The 23,660-nt window shown below is 36.9% G+C and overlaps 1 protein-coding gene across 1 annotated transcript in view; it reads right to left on the minus strand.

The window, feature by feature from the left end:
* CDH12 (cadherin 12) overlaps positions 1–23,660 on the minus strand; it is a 986,307-nt gene that overhangs the window by 4,837 nt on the left and 957,810 nt on the right. The window contains exons 9-11 of the mRNA XM_078066589.1: positions 21,871–22,007; positions 6,534–6,655; positions 2,560–2,701 (exon numbers count right to left, since the gene is read on the minus strand). Of these exons, the coding sequence (XP_077922715.1) occupies positions 2,560–2,701; positions 6,534–6,655; positions 21,871–22,007 (401 nt within the window). The remainder of the gene's footprint in view (positions 1–2,559; positions 2,702–6,533; positions 6,656–21,870; positions 22,008–23,660) is intronic.

A 23,660-nucleotide genomic window follows, 5' to 3' on the forward strand; every position in this document is an offset into this window, starting at 1 on the left:
GTTAATTACTTACTGTGTCTAACTTATAAATTAAACATTATCATAGGGTATGTGTGTATAGTAAAAGATTATATCTATCTATCTATCTATCTATCTATCTATCTATCTATCTATCTATTATATACATATATATACAGGGTTCAGTACTATCCGTGGTTTGGTATCAGGCATCCACTGGGTGTCTAGGACCATATCCCCCAACAGAAAAGGGGGGATTACTGTATTTTCAATATATTCTTATTATTGATATATGGCCATAAAAATTTCATTGTGCTGTTCATGGTGGGAAAAAAAAAGATATTAAACCTCATGTCCACTCTTAAAATAGTTTCTACTGAAGAACAGGTAAAGTTAATATATATCATACAAACCATAAATATATATGCACACAGTGGAGTATTATTAGGCTATAAGAAAGGAGGAAATATTGCCATTTATGATAACATGGATTAACCTGGAGAGCATTATGCTAAGTGATATAAGCCAGACAGAGAAAGAGAAATGCTGCACATGGTAACATTTATATGGGGAAACTAAAAAAGACTAAAAAAATAAAAGGAACTTCTAAAAACAGTAGAAATGCAGTTGTTAGGGGCCGGGTATGGAGAAAATGGGGAAAGATTGGTAAAAAAGATACAAATTCTTAATTATAAGATGAATAAAGCCTGAGGCTCTAATGTATAACATGGTGACTATAGTTGATCGAAATTTGCTAAGTGAGTAGAATTTAAACCCCCAGGGGGAAAAGTTTTTTTAAAAAGGTAAATATGTGAAGTGAAAAAAAGATTTCTATTCAGTTTTTAAAAACTTATACTTACACTTAAAATATAACTTAAGATAAAATAGAGAATATAGTAAATGGCATATGAATAGCAAACAATATTCAAACTGTGAGAAAACACTATGCTATAAGGCAAAATGATCTGATTCATATTATCATGATTAATCAGATATAGTTTTCTCCAGCAAAGATACAATGGGGAAACAGTCAAATTATGGTCCTGAATGATGTGACCATCGACCTTGTTGCCCAAGCCAGGGATCTGGAAGTCTGATTAGTCTTCTTCTCCATTGTATTTACACATGGAATCTAGGCAATCTAGCAACAAGCCCTATGGATTCTATCTCTATCCACATGTCTCCATTTGCCATTACTTTAATCTAATTCTCTCTCACCCACTCCTGCAATAGCATCAGAAGTAATCGTATATCCTCCTATTATCTTTTCCACACTACAACCAAACTGATCTTCCTAATGCAAATCTGAACATATTATGCTCTTGTAAACCTTTCAATGACTTCTGAAGTCATTGGATTTAAGTTATAATCCTTTCAAATGGCTTGTAGTTAGGGTGACCACATAGTCTGATTTGTCTTGAATAGCCCTATTTTATGTGAGCCGTTCTAATTAAATTACTAATATTGTCCACTTCTATTCTCCAAAATGTTCTGATTTTCATAACATAATATGTGGTCTCTCTACTTATAAGGCTCTTCATATTTGGGACCCTCTTGCATTTACTGCCATTCCTCGCATTACATTATCAGATGAAGCAAATCCTACTCAATCTCTTTCTATGACAAAATGTCTACTTTCTTTCCTCTAAATACTTGCAGAAAAGTAAATTTACTCAGACATCCTTTGACTTCTGTCCATCATCATCATCATCATCATCTCATCACAATTGGTTCATTCGTTCTATAAGCATAGAATTTAGTAAGAAATTAGCTTTTTACTATCCAATATTATGAACTCAGGTGATTCTAATCCCAATTTCATAACCATGGAAACTTAGAAGGGATAAAATATCCGCAAGTCACAGAATTAATAATTTCAGAACAACTGACCAGTGCTTAGCTTTAATATTTGTAATCTAGTGTCCATTGTATTTTTGTAGTGAGTGTAAGAGTAGCAGATGTGATAGTATTAGTAGCAGTAACAGTGGTGATGATGGTAGTAACATTGGTGGTAGATACGAAAGTGCAGATATGATGGTAGAGGTGGCAACTAAAATCACTTTGGGTATTGTGTTAAAGGATTTGCATGCATTATTTTATTTAATATAAATACTATGAGGCTGATTCAGTTCGACTATGAGTTTAAAATTATTAATTTAACTTAATACACTGAGAATCTGCCATTGAGGACATAATGGAGTGGGAAGGAAAACCTTTGTTATTCTAATTACAAAGCCTGTATTCTTAACCTGTGTTGTACTCTGTGTTATTCAAATAAACCAGTTACTAAGAAGTTACCTATTTGTTTGTACAAGTAATGTGCATGTGGAACAAATGATATATTTAAAACATAGAAAGCATTCAATTTCCCAGATAGGCCGGTTTTGCTTGACACATTAAGGGACTGTCCACATTATAAATGGAAGCAATTTGCCTCATTAGATACAAACTATATAGGTTAAATATTTAATTTACTGCTAGCTATAGAATTTTGTATTTTTCATATATGGATTTCCATATTTTATGAAATTGAGTGCTTTTAGAAAAGCATTGATTTCTACCTTTGTGTCCTTTTACAAAGTTACATGATAAGAGGTTTTTTCTTTTTTATGGGGTTAAACTTACTTCTGAAGTCACGGACTGTAAAATTTGGTTTGATGGCAGCTTCGGGTGATAATCTAAAGGAGAAATGCTGCCCAGCAGGTGAAAGATCTCGGTCTGCAGCGCTGACTATCTGAATTATCTGAAACAAAGTTGAGATGAAACTTGAAGTCAGTCATGAGTTTCAAAGGGAACTTTACATACAGCAGGCTAATAAGTTTATCCAATGATGCATGCAAGGAGATAGAAATGACATTTTTAGGATTCATAGCAGTGGGCCAATTATTTACAAATAATTTTTATGAACACATATCTAAACATTTACAGTTCATAATGGCAGGTACAATTATAGGGTATGGGCCAATTCCAAATCAATATCTGCATAACTAAAAAAACACCATTGAAAATTCTCACTAAAAAGCAAAATAAAATTAAAATGCACTTGCTTGCATTTTAAACTAAATAAAATAAATGCTTTCTAACCTAAATATGAAAATGCTTACTGGAAAGAAAATCTCTGATTATTTAAAAGCCCTTGCGATAGCAAAATTTTAGTATAGTTTTATTTGTGAGAATGAGTTTTATTTTCATAAATAAATAAAATGATGAGAAAGAGAATTACAAAGGATGTACATCTGGTTTTGTCCTTATATTTGTTTTCCCCCAGTGAGCAAGAATACTAAATGTATTTTCATAAAGTTTTTTAAAGAAGTAAGCAGTATAACAACCCGGTTTCAAAATTTTTCCTAAATCACTTCCCATAGGTTGTGTGTTTAGCAGTTAAAATTCTGATATTTCAAGAAAATGCCCTTAAGAATTTGGAGAGTAAAAACAACTTCTGAGAGCCAAACTGTGAAATTGATAATTCACCATATAGATAAGCAAATTATAATAGCTTTGAGGTTGTATTTTATTAACATATCCAATGGCTTTGAATCTGAAAGCATTTCAGGAAATGTGTGTAGAAGAGAGTGAAAGCAGAGTAGTGCTCAGGTGATCACTTTCTTAGACAAAATTTGAATTTGTCAAAGGAAGACTTTTATTTCAAGTACTGTGTCTTTGTCACAGTGGGCAAAAGCATACATCATATGTTCTATATGTGATTTACTTACTACTTTTTGTTTTCATTCCATGGCTAAAACTCAATCTTATTACTATGATCTATGTCCCCATAGAGTTGTGTGTATGTACACACACATACAAAATCACACACTCACACATAAGTGTATCTACTGTGACTTCGAGGGCCTGGCGCCATATTAGTAATTTCTAATTTGACAAATTGGTTTTCTAATGAGAATTTCGGTTCCCTGGTTCACTGTGAATCAGTCACAATTCTATAAAACTTCAACTTACGTAACTTCACATAAACTCATATGCTCAGTCATATCACTATTATCCCATCCATAAGTTTTCTGTAAATTATTAGGGGATTGGGTTGCCAGGTGTTTTGTTTTGTTTTGCCTTTAACTACTATCAGCAAGCATAATCATTTAATTAATTAAAGTTATTTAACATCAAAAAATACCAAGAACATAACTTTAGAATGAAGCAATGTCCTTTCAAACAGCAGACAGAGAAGAAAGTTTTGGTAAAAACAGGCACTTATCTGGAATTGACACTTGGGAGTCATTGCCCTAAGGAAAAAAAAACTCTCATACTTCAGGAATTCACTGTATATATCACTGTTGATTTAGATAGCATCATCTTTCTCTCTCTTCTCTTTTGTCTCTTGATAGATAACACATACATACATATAAAAATACATACATATACATACATACATATTCAATTATAGGCCAGAAGTGATAGACAGTTCCTATGCATAGTTCCTAGACAATGGGCAGAATGCCTGGGGTCAAGAGCAGAAAATGCTCACATACCACACTCCCTGAAAACTCCAATAACAAATGTGGCCCAGTAGAAAACCCGATAGGTATTTATTAGAAAAAGAGCCTCCAAGGACCCCACAGATTGCTTACCACTTTGCCCAGATGTAAGAAAACCAAGTTATCTCAGGTCATTTCTACTTTTCCCAACTTTTCAAACTCTTTAGTTTACTAGACAAGCAGAGAAGCATTGAATGGAGTTCTATTTCCGAAAGGACTTTCATTTTGTTCATTACAAGAGTCTAATTGTTATAAAATAATTAATATTCCTATCTAAAAAAATAGAGAGTTGGGTTTTGGGGGGTGAGGGTGGAGGGATCTGGAAAGTGAGAAATTGCTAAGTTGTGGAATTTCAGAAAACCTCTTGTAACTTCTCAAATAACCAAATTGGTTTAATATTTGTTTAAACATTATGCAGCATCTACTCTTTTAGACACTAAAGAAGGCACTGGATTTATCCCATTAAATTGTGGGTACATTTAAAGTGACAAAGGGTTAAAAATTCTTTTTAATGCATTTCTGCATCTATTCAAAATTAAGGTTGCAAATTTATCAATTGGGAAATCTGACTAAATAAGTCAGGTTTTAATAAATTTAATACTTTCCCCAAATTATCAGAGAAAGGATTAGAGCATCACAGTCCACTAGAAGTTTCTGCACTGATGGAAATATTCTATATTTATATGGACAAAAAATGGTAGCCACTTATTAGATACAGCCATTGAGCAACTAAAATGTGGCTAGTATGAATTAGAACACTGATTTTTAATTTTAAATTAATAGCTACATAGCTAGTGGACATCATAAGATTAGGGTTATGGGACAGTTTTTATACAAAGCAGTATAAAACATTCAAATTGAAACAAATACTGAATATTAAGGAATAACTTCTTTCAATAAAGATACTGTTTTATTTATTTATTTATTTATTTATTTTTAAAGATTTTATTTATTTATTTGAGAGAGAGAGAGAATGAGAGAGAGCACATGAGAGGGGGGAGGGTCAGAGGGAGAAGCAGACTCCCTGCCGAGCAGGGAGCCCGATGCGGGACTCGATCCAGGGACTCCAGGATCATGACCTGAGCCGAAGGCAGTCGCTTAATCAACTGAGCCACCCAGGCGCCCTAAAGATACTGTTTTAAATATTAAGATTTTTTTCAGTAAGAATTAAAACTTCAAATTTACTTAAATGAATAGTTATGCTTTTTAAAGGTGATTAAAATACAAAGCGAAGCAAGCATACTGACATATTTTTCCTTTGGAACCTAGGTGCACAGTATTGGATTAATCATATTCTTATTTCATGACATACTCTCATCATTTGCTCATGCTTGATTCATTCATTATATCATATCATATTATATCATCATGTCACATTATAACATTATATTATTTTATTCATTCATCTATAATAGTCTAGGGAAAAAAAACTGGCTACCCAGCACCACTCACATTAAATCTGGGATTTTGACAGTAACTTTCATAACCATGTGGTCCTCCTTCATGACATCTCCCATTAGAACCAGAGCAATATTGACTTAATAAGGAAAGTGTAATTCAGAGATTTTGAATAACCCAGATGTTCTACTCAAGGCCACCAGAGAAAGAAGCCTTACATTTTTAATGGGCTACAGAGCTCTTCTGTACCCCTTCATAAAACACGTGAGCAAAGCAAGAAACACTCTAGAAGAATGCACTCTAAATTTGTTTGCTTACTGGGTTTATAGTCACAGATTCTATAAAAAGTCCACAGTAAAGGAGTGGAAAATATAACAGATATGCAATCCTAGACTGTTTAGTTATACGAAGAATATTCACTAGGCCATCATCAAATTATCCCTTGGGATGTTATTTCTACATCCATATATTCACCCTTAATTTATGAGTTTACTATCTCTTGTGGGTTTTTTTTTTTATGAAAACATATGATCCAGGGAGAAATTATCTATCTATCATTATCAGTATTGATATTGATATAGATATCGATGTGTGTGTGTACATGCATTTATCTATGGTCTTCTACCCTGAAACATATGCATATAGTAGGTCTTTATATGCTATTAGTTAACAATATTGATAAGATACCTGTCCTGGTTTGGCATTTTCACACACAGCTGTCTCATATGGCACAGATATTTCTGGAGGAAATTCATTGACATCTAAGACATTAATCAATATGTTGACTTTGCTGCTTAATAATGGGTTACCTGTTGAAAACATAAAAAGAGAACAGACAGTTACAAAATCTGGTCAGTTATCATTCTTACAGTAAATAGTATTAAACATTTTTAATTTTTTTTAAATAGTTATTTATTTATTTCAGAGAGAGAGTGTGTGTGAGTGGAGGCGGGGCACAGAAGGGGGGAGAGAGAGAGAGAGAGAGAGACAAGCAGACTCCCCGCTGAGTGTGGAGCCCAGTGCAGTGCTGCATCCCAGGACCCTGAGATCATGACCTGAGTGGAAATCAAGAGTCTGAGGCTTAACTGACCGAGCCATCCAGGCACCCATTATTATTTATTTATTTATTTTTTAAATCAGCCATTATAAAGAAGTCAAATGATCGTTCCTTAATGGGAAACTGCAGTGTGCCAAGTATAAATGATAAAAGGATGGGTAAGTATGTCAATGTTTTGCTGTCGGAACACTAGTGGTGCCCCATACCAGTGTTCATCCTGAAATTCACTCACCACCAAAGTTAAGGTCAACCATCTGGCTAGTATTTTATCAAACATGTAGTCATCATACCAGAGCTCACAGAACCAACCTTCAATAATAGTGATAATTTTCACTGGATAAAACATGTTTTCTATGTTGTGTCCATATAATTAAAACTTTATTGGGTAGGATCATCTACATATTTAAAAAGTTATTTCAAAATGATTCTTCCTGAAAAGGATAATAAATTACAAGGAAAATGAAGGAGAAGGGGCTTTTATAAATAAAGATTTAAAAAACAGACTTAAGGAAGTAGAAGACATAGATTATGGAAAGCTTGGATACACACTGAAATGACTTGCTGGTGATAAGAAAAGAAAGAGTAAGGATTTTCTTCCTATAGTAGATTAAAAAAAAAAAAAAAAAAAGTGTTGTTTTAAAAAAGTGCCAAATCCCATCAAAAATTTTAGCCCCAGGGGCACCTGGGTGGCTCAGTCGTTAAGCGTCTGCCTTCGGCTCAGGTCATGATCCCAGGGTCCTGGGATCGAGCCCCGCATCGGGCTCCCTGCTCCGCGGGAAGCCTGCTTCTCCCTCTCCCACTCCCCCTGCTTGTGTTCCCTCTCTTGCTGTGTCTCTCTCTGTCAAATAAATAAATAAAATCTTTAAAAAAAAAAAAAAAAAAAAAATTTTAGCCCCAGCCTTGATACATTACCTGCTTCCCTGTCATTTGTTGAAGAAGACTCAAAAAAATTAAGTTAGTAAGGCATAGCAATGCACAGTTTACCTTTCTTGTTATAAAATTTTACCATATGAAATTTTACCGATGGATAAACTGCCCCAAATCGTTGAAGGACCCTGCCCAGAGTCACACCTTTAGGGGGATGGGAAGTTAAAATTCCAACCCAGGACTATGGAAATCCAAATACCATGTGTACGCCACCATACCTTCTCTATTGATTGGTTTATGTGTTAAATCCTTCATCTGCAGTGCTGCTGATGATTCATAATATTAGTATTCTTTTAGACCTCTATCTGGATTCTTTCAAAGAAGCATACAAAATTTCAACACATGACTGACTCTGCCAACTCTCCACTATCCTGCTGTGCTAAAATTTATTAGAAAATAATAGGCACTATAAACAGTATCATAATAAATGTTCACATATTCACATATGACATAGTGAAATCCATCATTGTGTACCAGTACACACACAGATAACACAAAGTGGGGATGAATGTTATATTCTGTAATAGAGGATGTGCTTATAGAAGGTGTATTGGTAATCTTGGAGAAGGATGCAGAAAGTATGATTTAAAAATTAATATTGGCAAAAAAAATCAATATTGGCCACACGGAATTATCTTATTTGGTAGAAAATGTTGGCTATTTTCAGAAGTTATTTAATCTACCTTTAATTTGGTTTCTTTGTATGAAACATACAGTATTAACAGTCCCAAATTCATAGGTTTGTTATATTAAATAATTGGTGGTGTTTTACAAAATGTTAGATCACCTCTAGTAAATTACATCACTCTTATTACAAAGTGTACTTCTTGGAGGTTATCTAGCTCTGTATCTATTTTTGGTGTTAATTACTCCTATAGCCTAATATGTAGATAAAAGTCAAAAATTTGGCTAAATTTGGTTTACTTTTGTAAGAAAAACCTGGAAATTATAAAAAATAATGACAAAATTAAAAAAAAAAAAACTAGGCCTAATATTTGTAATGCTTACAAATTAACTCTTTTAGGGTTCACAGTAACTCTGTTATAGACATTATTATCCCCATTATTGTATGTGGAACTCTGCGGAACAGAAGGGGAATGTGATTCCCAAAAATCACAAGTTGGAAGTAATAAGATGGGGTTCTGGTTCCAAGTTCATGCTCTTAAACTCTAGTATGCATCGTGCATTAGAAAATAACTGAAATTTATTTAGCTATTGAAAAAAATAGACAACAAATTAATATTACAGATTAGTTTAGGGAATTCATGTGAATTACTTAGCCTATTCAGATTCTGCCAACATAAAAATCAGTCTCCGCTTTCCATTTTACATATAAAGTACAAGTCCTGAGGCCATATAAAGAGGAGAGTTTTGTGCGTGTTGTTTGTTTTTAGATTTTGTTTGTTTATTTGAGAGAGAGAGGAAGAGCATGAGCAGGGGAGGGGCAGAGGGACAAGCCAATTGGGGAAGCAGTAACATCTCTGTTCAAGAACTGTACTTAAGCACTGAACTTTTTACAAGAGGATAAAATTTGTTAGAGTAATATAGATTTTTTTCATTTATGCATATAATTCAGAAAATTACATTGAAGAAATAATGACCCTTTTTCTTCTGACTCATCTAATCTGTATTTGGGACAGCGATGATGAAATTTGTTTAATCATGACTTAGCATGAGCATTATTACCAACATTTTTGCCACGTAGAAACTAATTATCACTGAATATGTAGAGGGCAGTTTCAAATATATATTTAGTAAATTTTATTTTATTTTATTTTTTAAAGATTTTATTTATTTATTTGTCAGAGAGAGAGAGAGAAAGCAGAAGCAGGGGGAGTGGCGGCGGGGGAGGGAGAAGCAGACTCCCCAGTGAGCAGAGAGCCCGATGCAATGTGGGGCTCCATCCCAGGACCCTGGAATCATGACCTGAGCCACAGGCAGAGGCTTACCCAACTAAGCCACCCAGGCATCCCAAAATTTAGTAAATTTTAAATAACCAAAATCTTACCTGACTAATTGCTGTGTTCTTTGTAGTCAAATCATTTAAATTCCAATTATTATCGATGCATGTTGCTTATATTTAATAACCAGCTTATTAATAGTTTTTGACTCACATAATATAATCAAGAAATCATTTTATTTTTATCCCCTATGCCTTCAAAAATGTTTTGTTAGATTTTCTTTCCTCATTCCTTGATGATATCTCAGTGAGCTCCCTTAGCTTTCTGAGTCAGTCTGAGTTAGAATTGCCTTATTAGTAGTATTTTCAAGTACGGTTTCAATTAAGAAAACAAAAGGTAAAGCCCAAATTCCAAAAACAAGGAATGAAGGGAAAAAAAAAAAATCACTGTTTATCATAAATGAGTTAAAATACTATAAGGAATATTATGAATATATGCCAAAAATCTAGTCAACATAAATGAACTGAACAAATTCCTAGAAAGACACAGATTACCAACAATGACCTTTAAAAGAAATACAAAACCTTAATAGACCTTAAACAAATGAATAAAATCAAGTTGTAATTAAAAATCTCACAACCAATAAAAAACTCATGCACACATGCCTTCACTGGGGGAATTTTTTTTTTTTGAACTCTGGAGATATTTTATTTTTAAAGATTAGAGATTTCATTTCTTTATTTGACAGAGAGAGAGAGCATAAGCAGGGGGAGCGGCAAACAGAGGCAGAGGGAGAAGCAGGCTCCCTGCTGAGCAGAGAGCCAGATGCAGGGCTCAATCCCAAGACCCTGGGATCATGACCTGAGCCAAAGGCATATGCTTAACTGACTGAGCCACCTAGGCACCCCACTGGGGGAATTCTATCAACTATTTAAAATCATATAATACCAATTCTTCACAAACTTTCAGGAAATGGAGGAGGAAACACCACTTCATTCTATGTATACTGCTACCAAAGCCAATGAAAAAACATCATAAGAAAACAAAACAAAACAAAACAAAACAATATGGGCTAATATCACTCATAAGCATAAGTACAAAAATTCCTTTACAAAATATTAACAAATCAATTCCAGAGCATACTATAAAATTACTACACAATGACCAAATGGCATTTATCCTAAGGATGTAAGGTTAGTTTAATGATCAAGAATAATCAATCCAACACACCATATTAATAGAAGAAAACTAAAAAACACATGGCCATCTCAAATAGATTCAGAATTAGCGTTTGACAAAATCTTACATCCATTCATAATTTTTAAAAAGTCTTCTAAAAAAGTAATGAACAGGAGGCAAGATCTTCAACCTGATCTATTCTACCTACAAAAAGCCTATAGCTAACATCATATTCAACAGTGAGTCAGTGCTTTCTCTCTAAAATTGGGCACCGGGCAGAAACGGCGGTTCTTGCCACGTATATTCACCATTGTACAATCAAATGAAAATAAAATTTAAAAAAATGTAAGTATCCAGATTGGAAAGAATGAAACTGAGACAAAAAAAAAAAAAAAAAAAAACTCCATTCACAATATAATCAAAGATAATAAAATATTTGGGAATAAATTTAGCAAATAGATGCAGGACTTACAAACAGAAATTCACAAATCATTGCTCAGAGAAATAAAATGGGTTGCAGATGGGAAGGATTTCTGGTGATGGAAACAGAAAACTGTATAATCACCTTGGAAAATGGGTTGGAACATTCTGTAAACATTAAACATGAACTTATATTGCAGCAATTCCCCTCCTAGGTATCTACCCAAGAAGATGAAATAAACATCCACACAAAAACCTGTATACAAATGCACATTAAAGTATTATGTATACACTTCAAAACTGACAACAATGCAAGGGGCGCCTGGGTGGCTCAGTCGTTAAGCGTCTGCCTTCGGCTCAGGTCATGGTCCCAGGGTCCTGGGATCGAGCCCCACATCGGGCTCCCCGCTCAGCGGGAAGCCTGCTTCTCTCTCTCCCACTCCCCCTGATTGCGTTCCCTCTCTCGCTGTGTCTCTATCAAATAAATAAATAAAATCTTTAAAAAAAAAAAAAAAAACTGACAACAATGCAAATGTCTATCTTTTGGTGAATGGATAAACATTATGTGACATATCCATGCAATAAAAATTACTTCAACAACAAAAAGGAACAAAATAGTGATATGTGCTACAACAATCTGAATGAATCTCAAATATGCTGTCTTCTTTGACAATAAGGCTGACATTGCTCCTTGGAGCTGAATTAGCTGCAGAAAACGAAAGATTTCAGTGATTTTGGGTTTCCGAAGTCTTCAGAACATTCCAGCCCCCACCTGTCAAGTCTTCCAGATTTCCTGGAGGAGATATTAAGCCATTCCTTTTATTTTTTTTTATTTTTTTAATTTTTTTTAAGATTTTGTTTATTTATTTGACAGAGACACAGCGAGAGAGAGAACACAAGCAGGGGGAGTGGGAGAGGGAGAAGCAGGCTTCCCGCTGAGCAGGAAGCCCGATGTGGGGCTCGATCCCAGGACGCTGGGATCATGGCCTGAGCTGAAGGCAGACACTTAATGACTGAGCCACCCAGGTGCCACCTAAGCCATTCCTTTTAGATGAGCCCTTTCAGGGATGCTTGGGTGGATCAGTCACTTAAGTGTCTACCTTCGGCTCAGGTCATGATCTCAGCTGAAGTCCTGGGATTGAGCCGCGAGTGTGACTCCCCATTCGGGGGGAGCCTGCTTCTCCCTCTGCCCTTCTCCCCACTCATGCTTGCTCTCTCTTTCTTGCTCTCTCTCTTTCAAATAAATAAACCTTTTCAGCATTCCTGACCCAAAGAAACTCTATGATAATTTATCATGTAGCAATAGATAACTAATCCTGGTCATAAGAAATATTAAAATATATATTAAAAGGAAAGAAAGATTCTCACTAGGGCTTGAGCTGTAATGGACCAAGCAGGGCCTCATGGCAATGCCCATGGTGGTTGGGAGCAGCCCCTGCTCCCAACCACCATGCAGAAATCTTGCCCAAGGGGACTGTCACTAGCGGTCCAGCTGTGCTTTGTAGTGCTTTGCTCATTACTACTATCCAAGGTCGGCAGATATTTCCAGGGAGCCTTCTGTTTCTATGGAGATAGATACAGCTATCTGCATCCATAGCTCCAGGCAGCCTGGAGTGGGGGGTCCGAGCCCATTTACCTGCCTTCTATGCCTATGGATTGGGGTTGAGCAGGGGCCTGCTGGGGCACAGAGGCTGGTCTGGAGGGGTTGGCTAGCAAGGCAAGGAGGTTGGTGACAGTTTCTGGAAGTCCCTGTCTCCATTATCTGCTGACAGGAATCATAGCTACTCCCAGGACTCTCAGCCCAAGGCAGACCCTACCTGGGAGCTCATGGTCCCATTTCAGTGCCTGGACCTTGAGAGGGAGCAGGACAGTCAGGGCTTCATGTGTGGCATCTGCATGGACAAGGTGTGGGACGAGTCAGAGGCATCCTGCCCAACTGCATGCATACCCACTGTTGAGGTGCCTTTGCACCCTGGTTAAAGAGGAGACAGGACTTCCCACAAGACATCACGAAGGCTTGTCCCCAGTACCACGTCCATTCTAGCTACATCACCCCCAACAAACTCTGGGTGGGCAAGGAGGCTGAGAAGAAGCAACTCATCAGGAACTTCAAGGCTTGGACCAGCCAGATCCAATGGCAGTTCTTCATGTGGGAGGATGGTCACTGCCCCTTCAAGTCTGACTGTATTTACCTGCACCAGCTTCTGGCTAAGGCCACCGAATGCACCAGCTGTCTTCTGTGATGGAGGTGCTGGGCCCAACAGCATTCCTAGGGCACTGAATTAGAGGAAGAAGTATCATGGGCTGAGCCCTGGTTATGGCCTTCCGGGATTCAGAACTCCTACTCGATCCCAATAGTTCTTACCATGGCTACTGTAACCAGGACCAACATGTGAGAAAGGGGACTGAGGGCAGGGGGTGCTAGGTGGTAGGTCCCGTTCTGGGCTAGGTGGGAGATGAAAGTAGTAAGCTCTCTACCCACATGCACAGGAGCAGTGACACAACTGAGGAACATAGGGGCAGGCGGAGGGCTCTGGGAAAGAGGAAGTTGTTCTCACCCACTTGCCAGGGCTTTGATTTTTACATTTGTTCTTTTGTAGGATGATCTTGGAAGAAAACAAATAAAATGCACCTAAACCATGGATGGAAGGAAGGAAGGAAGGAAGGAAGGGAGGAAAGAAGGAAAGAAGGAAGGAGGGAAAGAAAGAGAGAGAGAAGAAAGAAAGAAAAAGAAAAAAAAGAAAGAAAGAAAGAAGAAAGGAACAGAGAAGAGGAAGGAAGGAAGGAAGGAAAGAAGGAAGGAAGGGAGGGGAAAAGAAAAGAAGACTGGCATTTCTTCCTGAATTGGTGCTTTTCTCATCTAAAGTTTCATTTACTCACATGGCTGGTCCTTGATGCTGCTGGTCTGCTAGACATCCAGCTGGAGGTAGAGACAAGAATACTCACTCATGGTCTCTTTATGGAGACTGGGTTTCTACACAGCATGGTGGCTAAAGTTCAAGGGCAAGTATTTCAAAAGTGAGAGAAATCTGGATAGAAACCCTTGCATTTATGACCTAACACAGTCACATAGAAATGCATCTCCTCTGTGTTAGTCAGGTCTGTCACTAGTCCACTTTGAAATTCAAGGGGAAGATACAACCCACTTCTTGATGGAAGGAATGTCAGCCTCACTGTCAGAAGAACATATGGGAAGGGAGAGATAGAAGGTATGCCCATTTTTGGAAACTATAATCAGAAATCTCTTTTAGAAAATGTTCGCTAGTAACTAGCATTGTAACCGTTAATAAATCCTAGGAAAACTAAATTTTATTTATTTATTTTTTAAGATTTATTTATTTATTTATTTGACAGAGAGAAACACAGCGAGAGGGAACACAAGCAGGGGGAGTGGGAGAGGGAGAAGCAGGCTTCCTGCGGAGCAGGGAGCTCGATGCGGGGCTCAATCCCAGGACGCTGGGATAATGACCTGAGCCGAAGGCAGATGCTTAACCATCTGAGCCACCCAGGCACCCCTTATTTATTTTCTAAAAGTTTTCCTTTCAAGTTCCAGTTAGCTAACATACAGTGCAATATTAAAACTTAACCAAAGAGGTAAAAGACCTGTACTCTGAAAACTATTAAACACCGATGAAAGAAATTGAAGATGACACAAAGAAATGGAAAAACATTCCATGCTCATGGATGGGAAACTAAGTTTTAAATTTAAATAGGAAGTTAGAATTGATATGAACTTATGTCCTTCATGCCATTCTCCTTAGGGCTAAGGAATTTATAGGGGCAAAGAAAAATCATTGGCTTTATCCACAGTTCTCTTCAACGTAGTACACATTGAGATTCCACCTACTATTTCATTTGACCAAGTATCCTGATGATCTACAAGTCTGAAAATTACAGATCTCTAATTGCCCACTTAGGGATGAGAAAACTTTGGTATAAACTTGCCCTACATTTTTTTTTGTCAGACCCAAGACTGGAATCCAAATCTTCTTACTATGCTTGTCACTGCACCATGATATATATCAACTAACTCAGAGAAGGCACACCGCCTGAGATCTACCCAGGTACGTGATAATCACTTACTTCCAAAGAGTAATACTCACGCTGCTGTCGAGACCACCATGCCGTGAGAAAGCCCAGTTTACATTCAAGGGACAAAGGGGTGTGGATTTTAAATTACATATTAAATATTCAATAAATACTGGCCAAATAATAGAATATTTCCAAGCACCAATGAGAAATGTAGTTGAAAATGTTTTGAAAACATTAAAGCATTGACAAACACAGGGTTCCTAGTATGTTAAAATATGCCGGAGCTGTTGGGCTTCCTTATTTAAAGATGACATCTGCTTTTGAATAACTATCAGTGTTAAAAATTCAATTTTGTGACTATGTACTAAATCGCAACTACAATAACTTCAAGAATGAAATCTTAGCTCTTTATGACAAAAAAAACCCTGAATTATAGTGCAAACTGAGCAAGATACAACAAAAAGCTAACACAAGCTTTCTTTTTCTTTTCTCTTTAAATCAGTTCAATTTCAAATTACAAGTTAAGATAAACCATATCTAATAATAGCTTCTGTTCAATTACAGTAGTATGATATGTATCTAGACTGAGCAATCCATAAAGAGGATTTAAATTATTCATATATATCTATGCTAAAGTCAAATATTACTTTCTATGCTGTGGGTGACAAAAACTGATCTCTAAAGAAAAAGGAACCTTTAAAAATATCACCAATTTTTTTCCCAATGAAAACACTAGAGGAAACTATCATTAATTTTAAATATTTGCAATAACATAAAGCCTTAGATATTCTGAATTCCTTTAGAGCAAGAACTACTTCATATTCATCTTAAAACCTCCAGGATTTAACACAGAGCCTAGTGCATTCTAGCAAATTGAACATATCAATGAACAAATATTCTTTCAAAAACAGACTAAACTGAGAAGAAAGTGGGTTCAACACAGCTGATAAAACCAGAAACTTCTGTGGATCATGACCTACTGGCACCATGATAGTCGACATATTCTCCTTGAATTCTTCACCCATGGTCAACAAGACTGTAGATGCCATTTCACTTTATGTTAAACTCTCGATGATTTTAAAAATTCTTCTCAAGTGACTTTCTTTAATCTAACCACAAATTAAATTTGTATTTGGAAAGCAAATAATACCCATTATTGATTTGATTTTTAAAAAGGTGATTTTATATGAGTAGTTAGTAGATGTCAGTCGGTACACAATAAAATTTCTGAAACATGCAAATTCACTACAGAATTGTGATAGATAAACAGTCTAACAAGCCTAGATAGATAGATAATAGATAGATGATAGATAGATAGATGATAGATGTCAAGACTAACAAAAATTTCAACTTAATTTTATGTACATTACAAATGTATAATTTTTTACTATTTTGTACTCTAATTATCTATGCATATGAAAATCACCTTGACTAGTTCAACTAATAACTCACTTAAAATATATCTAATAAGCTTAGGCAAATGATTAATTGTCCCTGGGAGATTCTGTTTTGGAGTGAGAGAGCCCAGGACTCCCATCCTCATTTGGTCACCACTCCCAGTGTGACATGGAGCTACAAACAAAATCTCTCTGAGCTTCTATTTCTGCACCCTCACAGTGTGGACCATAATACTCATCTTGATTGAATATATATGAAGCGAGTAGAATTGTTTAGTCTGTTAGTTTATATTATTATTATTACTTACTATCATTTCAGAAAAATTAGGTACTTTCTTCTCATTTGGTCTAAGAACATCATTTCATGGTTATGTGGCATGCAGGCGGATGAAATTCTTTGGAAAATTCTGTCACAAAATCTAATTCTTTGTGTTTAAACCCTTTATCACTTAATGACCACACTCTGGTCCTTTATAACCTTCTGCAACTTCCCCCTGGAGGTTGTATAAGAACACCCTTAAATCCAAAGTCCCTGGAATTCAGCATAATTCACATGGTTATAACTTACTAAAATTCTCTATTTTGGTCAATTTCTAACTGCTCCTAAACTTTAATATCCTTAAGCATAGACTTTGGTCTCGTTTTTCTCATAACTCACAACAAATTGTGTTTTGCACATAAATGATGTTCTATACAAAGTTAAGAAAACAAATGTATGAATTTATGTTTAGCCTGAATTATGGATAGTAATGCCAGAGTTTAATTTTTCTGTACATATGAAGATGATATCATTTGCATTATGTTGAAGTAAAAAGAAGTCCTAACAAAATAGTTCTATATCCCAAATAACCTCAAAAAATAATTACCCAACAATTTAATCCCAGCTTATAATGATGTATTTACATAAAGTATTTTCCCCAAATATAACAGTTAGTGAATCAATTCAGTGATTTTTGACCTGTTTCATAATAAATGCAAACAATCCATTGCCATCTGGATAAGTATTGACCAAGAAAAGAATTGTCTCTGGCATCATTGGTTTATTTCATAATTATATAAAATATGTTCTAAGGCTTTAATGTAGATATTTTTAATTATCTTTGCCTAATTATATTTGTTACAGTAATCCCCCCCAAAAAATTGGAAACATTTATGTATTGAAAGTTTCTGATAATTTGAGTGAAGTGAATTTTTGGAGTTTCCATCTTTTATGAAATTCTCAAGATTAGTATCATAAAAACAGCAAAGCAGTAATGCATAAAAGAATTATTAGGAGTCTAATAAAATTATTTGGATCTCCAACTATAGCAACACTGATTAATGACTGCTTTTTAATTAATGGGAAGTTGTTCGATCATTGTAACATTTCATTTGCCTGAGAATTTTTATGCAAGGGTCAGGCCAAAACACATGCTAGTTCAATCTGCAATAAGGTATACTTACATAATTTTTTCTTCTTGGCAGTACAAGTGTAAACTATTTATTTCTCAGTCATTCACCATAAAGATAGTGTTTCCTGCCCAGCTGGCTAGTTTGATCGATGAAAACAGCCTTATGCATTAGAACATGAATAAATTTTACTTTTAAACTCTGTGAATTCAAGCAAAATAAAACCCATAATAAGCTATTCTTATTGTAAATCTTTAATTATTATGTGGTATGTGTTCAGCCTCTTTATTTTTCACATGGATACATAGCATTTACCCCAGCAGACTTACTTGGGGTCCCAAAATCTACACAATGGTCTTTGAATAGGTACTGGAACAGAACAGAGGTACCTATTTTAGAAATGTTAATTTGATATCACTCTTATATTGTATAAGATTTTACATATATATGTACATATATATGGATATATGGATAAGGTTACATACATGGAGAGAGACATATATGTATATATCTCCATTATGTGTCTAAGTCCCAGTTCTGCATATTTCCCAGTAAGGGCCAACGTAACTAATGAGAATCTACCCACTAGGGTTTCCTAATTTGCATTTAGGTAAAAACTAGAGCCAGCATGTGCCCTAATCATACTGATAGCTAAAAAAATAGATTTCTCTAAAGCTGAAAAATCTAAAATGGAGGATCAGTGACACTTGCTTCCACAGCAAAAGTGCATACCCTCCTTTCATTGTGTAAGCGGGCGAAGTGCAAGTCTCCGACCGGAGGTATCAGAGCTGCTGCTGGTCGGTGCCGTCACACCACCGTGATGGTGTGGGTGGTCTACAGAGCTGCGGCCAAGAAAGAGACCTTCCCGAGCTACAGGTGATTGATGAACTATCTGCAGACTTTCATCCTGAGTTAAGGTACGGAAGCCTACTATTCCCACTTCAAAAAATATGCACGTTTTGTGTATGTGTGTATTAATAGGAAGGTTTAGGTAAGATTAGTTTTCTTTTTTTTTTTAAGTTTTTATTTATTTATTTGACAGAGAGAGAGAGAGATCACAAGTAGGCAGGCAGGCAAGCAGAGGGAGAGGGAGAAGCAGGCTTCCCACCCAGCATGGAGCCCGATGTGGGGCTCGATCCCAGGACCCCAGGATCACGACCCGAGCTGAAGGCAGACGCCCAACCGACTGAGGCACCCAGGCGCCCCAGATTAGATAGTTTTCTAATAAATAATCTTTTGTTATGGTCAATATGTCTTTGACAAACAAAAGTTATTTGAAGAGACTACCTCTGCTTAGTTGTCATTTAGAATGTACAAGCCATTAGAGTGAATGGTTCAGGAAAGCCTTATACTCCATAGCTTAATTCATTTTCACCACATTTGCCAAAGATCTTAGAAAACCAAAGTTTATTTTCTATCTACAATATGGTTAAGCTATCCCCCAACATTCTGGTTGAGTGAAATAATTGAAAGTCAACATGAAAGGAATGATGAGTAACAAACGTAATTGTAATAGGATGCAGTATAGGAGGGGAAAAAAGATGCCAGGGGTGAAAGGAGACCAGGAAAACACCATAAAGAAAACGGTGTCCTCCGAAAAGGGGAGAGCAGCGTTCTGTTCTCCTGATGATATGTCTGCTCAGGCAGCTGACTGGATGATCTGCTCTCAGAGCCTAACTGAGCAAGAAGGGCAGATTTGAAAGGAGGTGGCCGGACAGAGAAACCATTCAGTAGAACAGCCTGGGAAGTCCCTGTTCAGTGTGACAAAGATGTGTGAGTGTCCTCAGGGTCAAGTGGGCACAACAGAAAGCTAAAATTGAGAAATCATGCTATAAACTCACCCAAGAATACTGTCCTCTGTGTAAGGGGACCCTGGAATTAAGAAGTTGGAAGGTCTACCACATGGGTTCCCATATCAAGTTCCCTTGTAGATGGGATGTCCAGAGCCCCCCACATCAAATAACTCAAAGATCACTTAAGAGGACAGTGTTTGGGCAACTGCCTTTACTGTATACCGCACGCTAACTGATTGCGCCACTGGAGCTCCGGCAACTACCTTTACTGCCAGTCCATTGAGCCCTAGAAGCAGTGGCAAGCAATGGAGTATTATATGGGGGCAGATAAGAGAGACTTATGTATCTGTCCTTCCCTCTGTGTTTTCCACTCTAACAGGCGGGAAAACTTGTATCCCCAACAGCGAGGAGTCACAGTTCCAACTTGCGGTGGCCTTGAGTTCTGCAGTCCTCTATTGCTGTTTAACAACAAGTGACCTTAAAATGTAGTTGCTTGAACTAATTACTATTTTAGTCCTTCTCCCAATGTTGTGAGTTAAGCACCTGGGCAAGGTTGGTCCAAGTATATGTTCCATTTCACATGGCATTGGCGGAGGCTGCACTGTGGTATTACTCTAGCAAATGGCCTGGGCTAGAGATTCCAAGATTGTTTCATGCACATATGCAGCGCACTGGTAGGTATGATTGGAAGGCTGAGCTGAACTGGGATGGTCAACCTGACCACCAATGTGTGACCTCTCTAGTATGGCAGCCTCGGGGTAGTCGGTTTACTCACATGACAGGTCAGTGGTCCAATAAACAAGGTGAAAGCCATATGTTCTTTTATGTTAGTCTTACCCTTAGTAATCAGAATAACCACAACATAATGAAATCAGCTAAAGATATCATTAAGGCCTGGGAATAGGTGTCTGACTGTTCGTGTTTCAAAGCAATTGTTGAAGATAAACAAAACTATTTAATATTTACACCCCACTGAATTGAGACTGAACAAAAACCCCTCAACAGAAATATTGTTAGCTCTTCCCTGCATAGAAAAATGAAATTAGCTGTCAAAGTATGTGTACCAGATGAACAAAATAAGATGAGAAAGAAACAAAATGAAAGATGCTCAGAAGGGATTTCCCCAAAACTTTCAAGAGACCATAAGCAGATGGATGGGAAGATGCACTTTCTTGTGCAAACAATTACATTGATAACCAAATGTCACCATCCCCCCCCCCCCAGTAATCTGTTACCTTAGGAAGTTGTAACAGTATCCTAGGTTGTCCAGTCAAACATATTGAGAGCTTTGTCACTCTCAGTGTAGAGGATTCTCCTCAGGACCAACCAGAAATCAACACCATGAATTGGTCCTAACAATCCTATCGATTCTGAGTGACTCCTTGAAGAAAAGTACTTAGAGCTCCTGTATATTCCACAGGGATGTTCATTAAAAAACAACAAAAAAAAACAAAAACAAAACAAAACATTAAAGTTACATTCTAAGAAAAGGAGAGAGAAGGAAGAGCGGTGACCTTAAAAATACTCTCTTCAGTTTCAGAAAAGATTTCAGAATAGGCGATTTTGTGTGAGAATTAATTCTTCCTGCCCGGCCTCTGAAGCTGCCAATAACATCCTATATGGAGGTCGGGTGTGGAAGAGAAGTTGGAATGCTGGAGGATAGTTGAGGGTAGAGCGTGGAAAAGGATGAGGTCACACAATGAAATGCACTGCTGGATATTCGTGCAAGCCTGCAAACAGGGCTCACTGGCAACTGTCAAAATTTCTCTGGACTTATGCTATGAGGAAAAGGAGCAAGTTTCTGAGTTTCCCCAGGAGACCACTCAGCTGTCAGTCCAAAAATGAAAAACACCTCAGCGGGGACTCGTTTGAGAGTGTTCAATCCAAAGAACTGCAGTGTAACATTGATTCCGTCCAGGCCATACTTACTAACTTTACTCGCAATTATGGAGAAATTATACTGTGCGGTGCTTTCTCTGTCTAGTAGTTCTTTAGTGGCGATGGTTCCTTCGGTTCCGTCTATTGTAAAGTAGCTGTCCCCGTCACTCTTCCAATCTATGAAGTACCTGCATATAAAAGAGTAGATGCAAATATGCCGTGATTACTCAGGAATCATAATGGCAGTCGGGCTAACTTGACACAGTTCCTTATTTTTTCTCCCTGTAGCTATTACCCACCTTGCTATAAAGAAGACTCTCAATGACAGCTTCTTTATTGCAAAGTCACTATGCTCAAGGGGAAACTGGAAATAATGAAAGATTTAGTACTCCTGATGTTCATATTATTTTAGGGTCTTGACACCTTGAAAGCTCAGCAGAGACTAAAATTCTAAAGCTGACCATGGGTTTCCTTAACCTGCTGAATATTAAAACTTTTCCAAGCAGTAGAAGATTCCTTAACAGCGGCTGTGGGAAGAGCTGGGGGTGGGGGAGGCTTCTGGCTACGGCTACAAAGAACTTAGGCCAGAACAAAGGTAGAATCTTTATTTCCACAGATAGGAAAGAATCATATTATGGAAACTAAGGGGCAATTTTGTTATTGGCAATGGGGCAATTGTACGGAAGTATTTTCCTCAAACACATATAAAAGAGCCACTGTTGTTTAATTACTCTATATATTAGAACAACTTTCTAAAAAAATAAAACAGTGAACTTAGCTAATAATGTCCTTTTATCTTCTTTATTCATTAACCTATTTGCTAATAACAGATGTTACCTTCTTTACGTGGACTAAAACAATCCAAGAAAATTAATTAAAAAAAAACAAAAACAGAAACTGAATTTATATAAATCTTTATATAGCAGATACATAGAGTGAAAAAATCTTTTTCCAACACATATTTTCGACCACAGTAATAAACATTTTGAAATCTTAGCATGTACCAGATACTGTTCTAAATGCTTACATGTGTTACCTTATTAAAGCCCCACAAAAGCCCTAAAAAATAAGTATTATTCATCTCCCTATTTTACCGATGAAAAAACTGAAGCATAGAGATACTAAGGAATCTGCCCCAGTTCACATAGAAAGCTTTAGAGCTGATACTTGAACCAGGTCATCAATGTTTTCTCTATGATTATCATCATGTAGTCTTACCAATTTTAAATAGAACATTTTATGTGAAAGGGCTCTGCTCATCAAAAGGCTCAATGAGCAATATATTTATCACCATTACTCTAGCCTGGGAATCACAGCAAGGTCAACACAAGGCCAAAGTTAGTCAAGTCATGTACTTCAAAATAGCAACGTTAAAATACCTGAACTACAACGCTCCCACACAAACCCCTAAAACACAGTCCACGGGCACGAACAGCCAGGCCCTATTTCACCCAACGATGTTTTTGTTTGTCTCTTATTCACTATTATCTGGTATCTAATCTTTAGCTCCGCCACCTCGTAAGTTTTGGTACGTCCCTTCTCTGGATGTGATCCTCTCAAAAAGCTTCCTGCCTTCTTCTGGAGTACTACTGAAACTTATCTGAACATTTTCTACTCAGCTAAACATCTTCAGCATCTTCCCACAGCCGATCAGACTGCAAGACTGTGGCTCTAGTACGAGGTCCTGGCATTTTCCTGACGTCCTGTCTGTGAGACTGAGCCAGCCCTGTGCCCGACTGAACAGTCATCATGAAGCAACAACCACCACTCTAAACCATGATGTTCTGCGCAAGATAGCAATTAAAGAACTGACCACCGACGAAACTGAAAATGGAACTCCT

Source organism: Halichoerus grypus, chromosome 2 (genome assembly GCF_964656455.1).
Source record: "Halichoerus grypus chromosome 2, mHalGry1.hap1.1, whole genome shotgun sequence".
NCBI classification, from domain to species: domain Eukaryota; kingdom Metazoa; phylum Chordata; class Mammalia; order Carnivora; family Phocidae; genus Halichoerus; species Halichoerus grypus.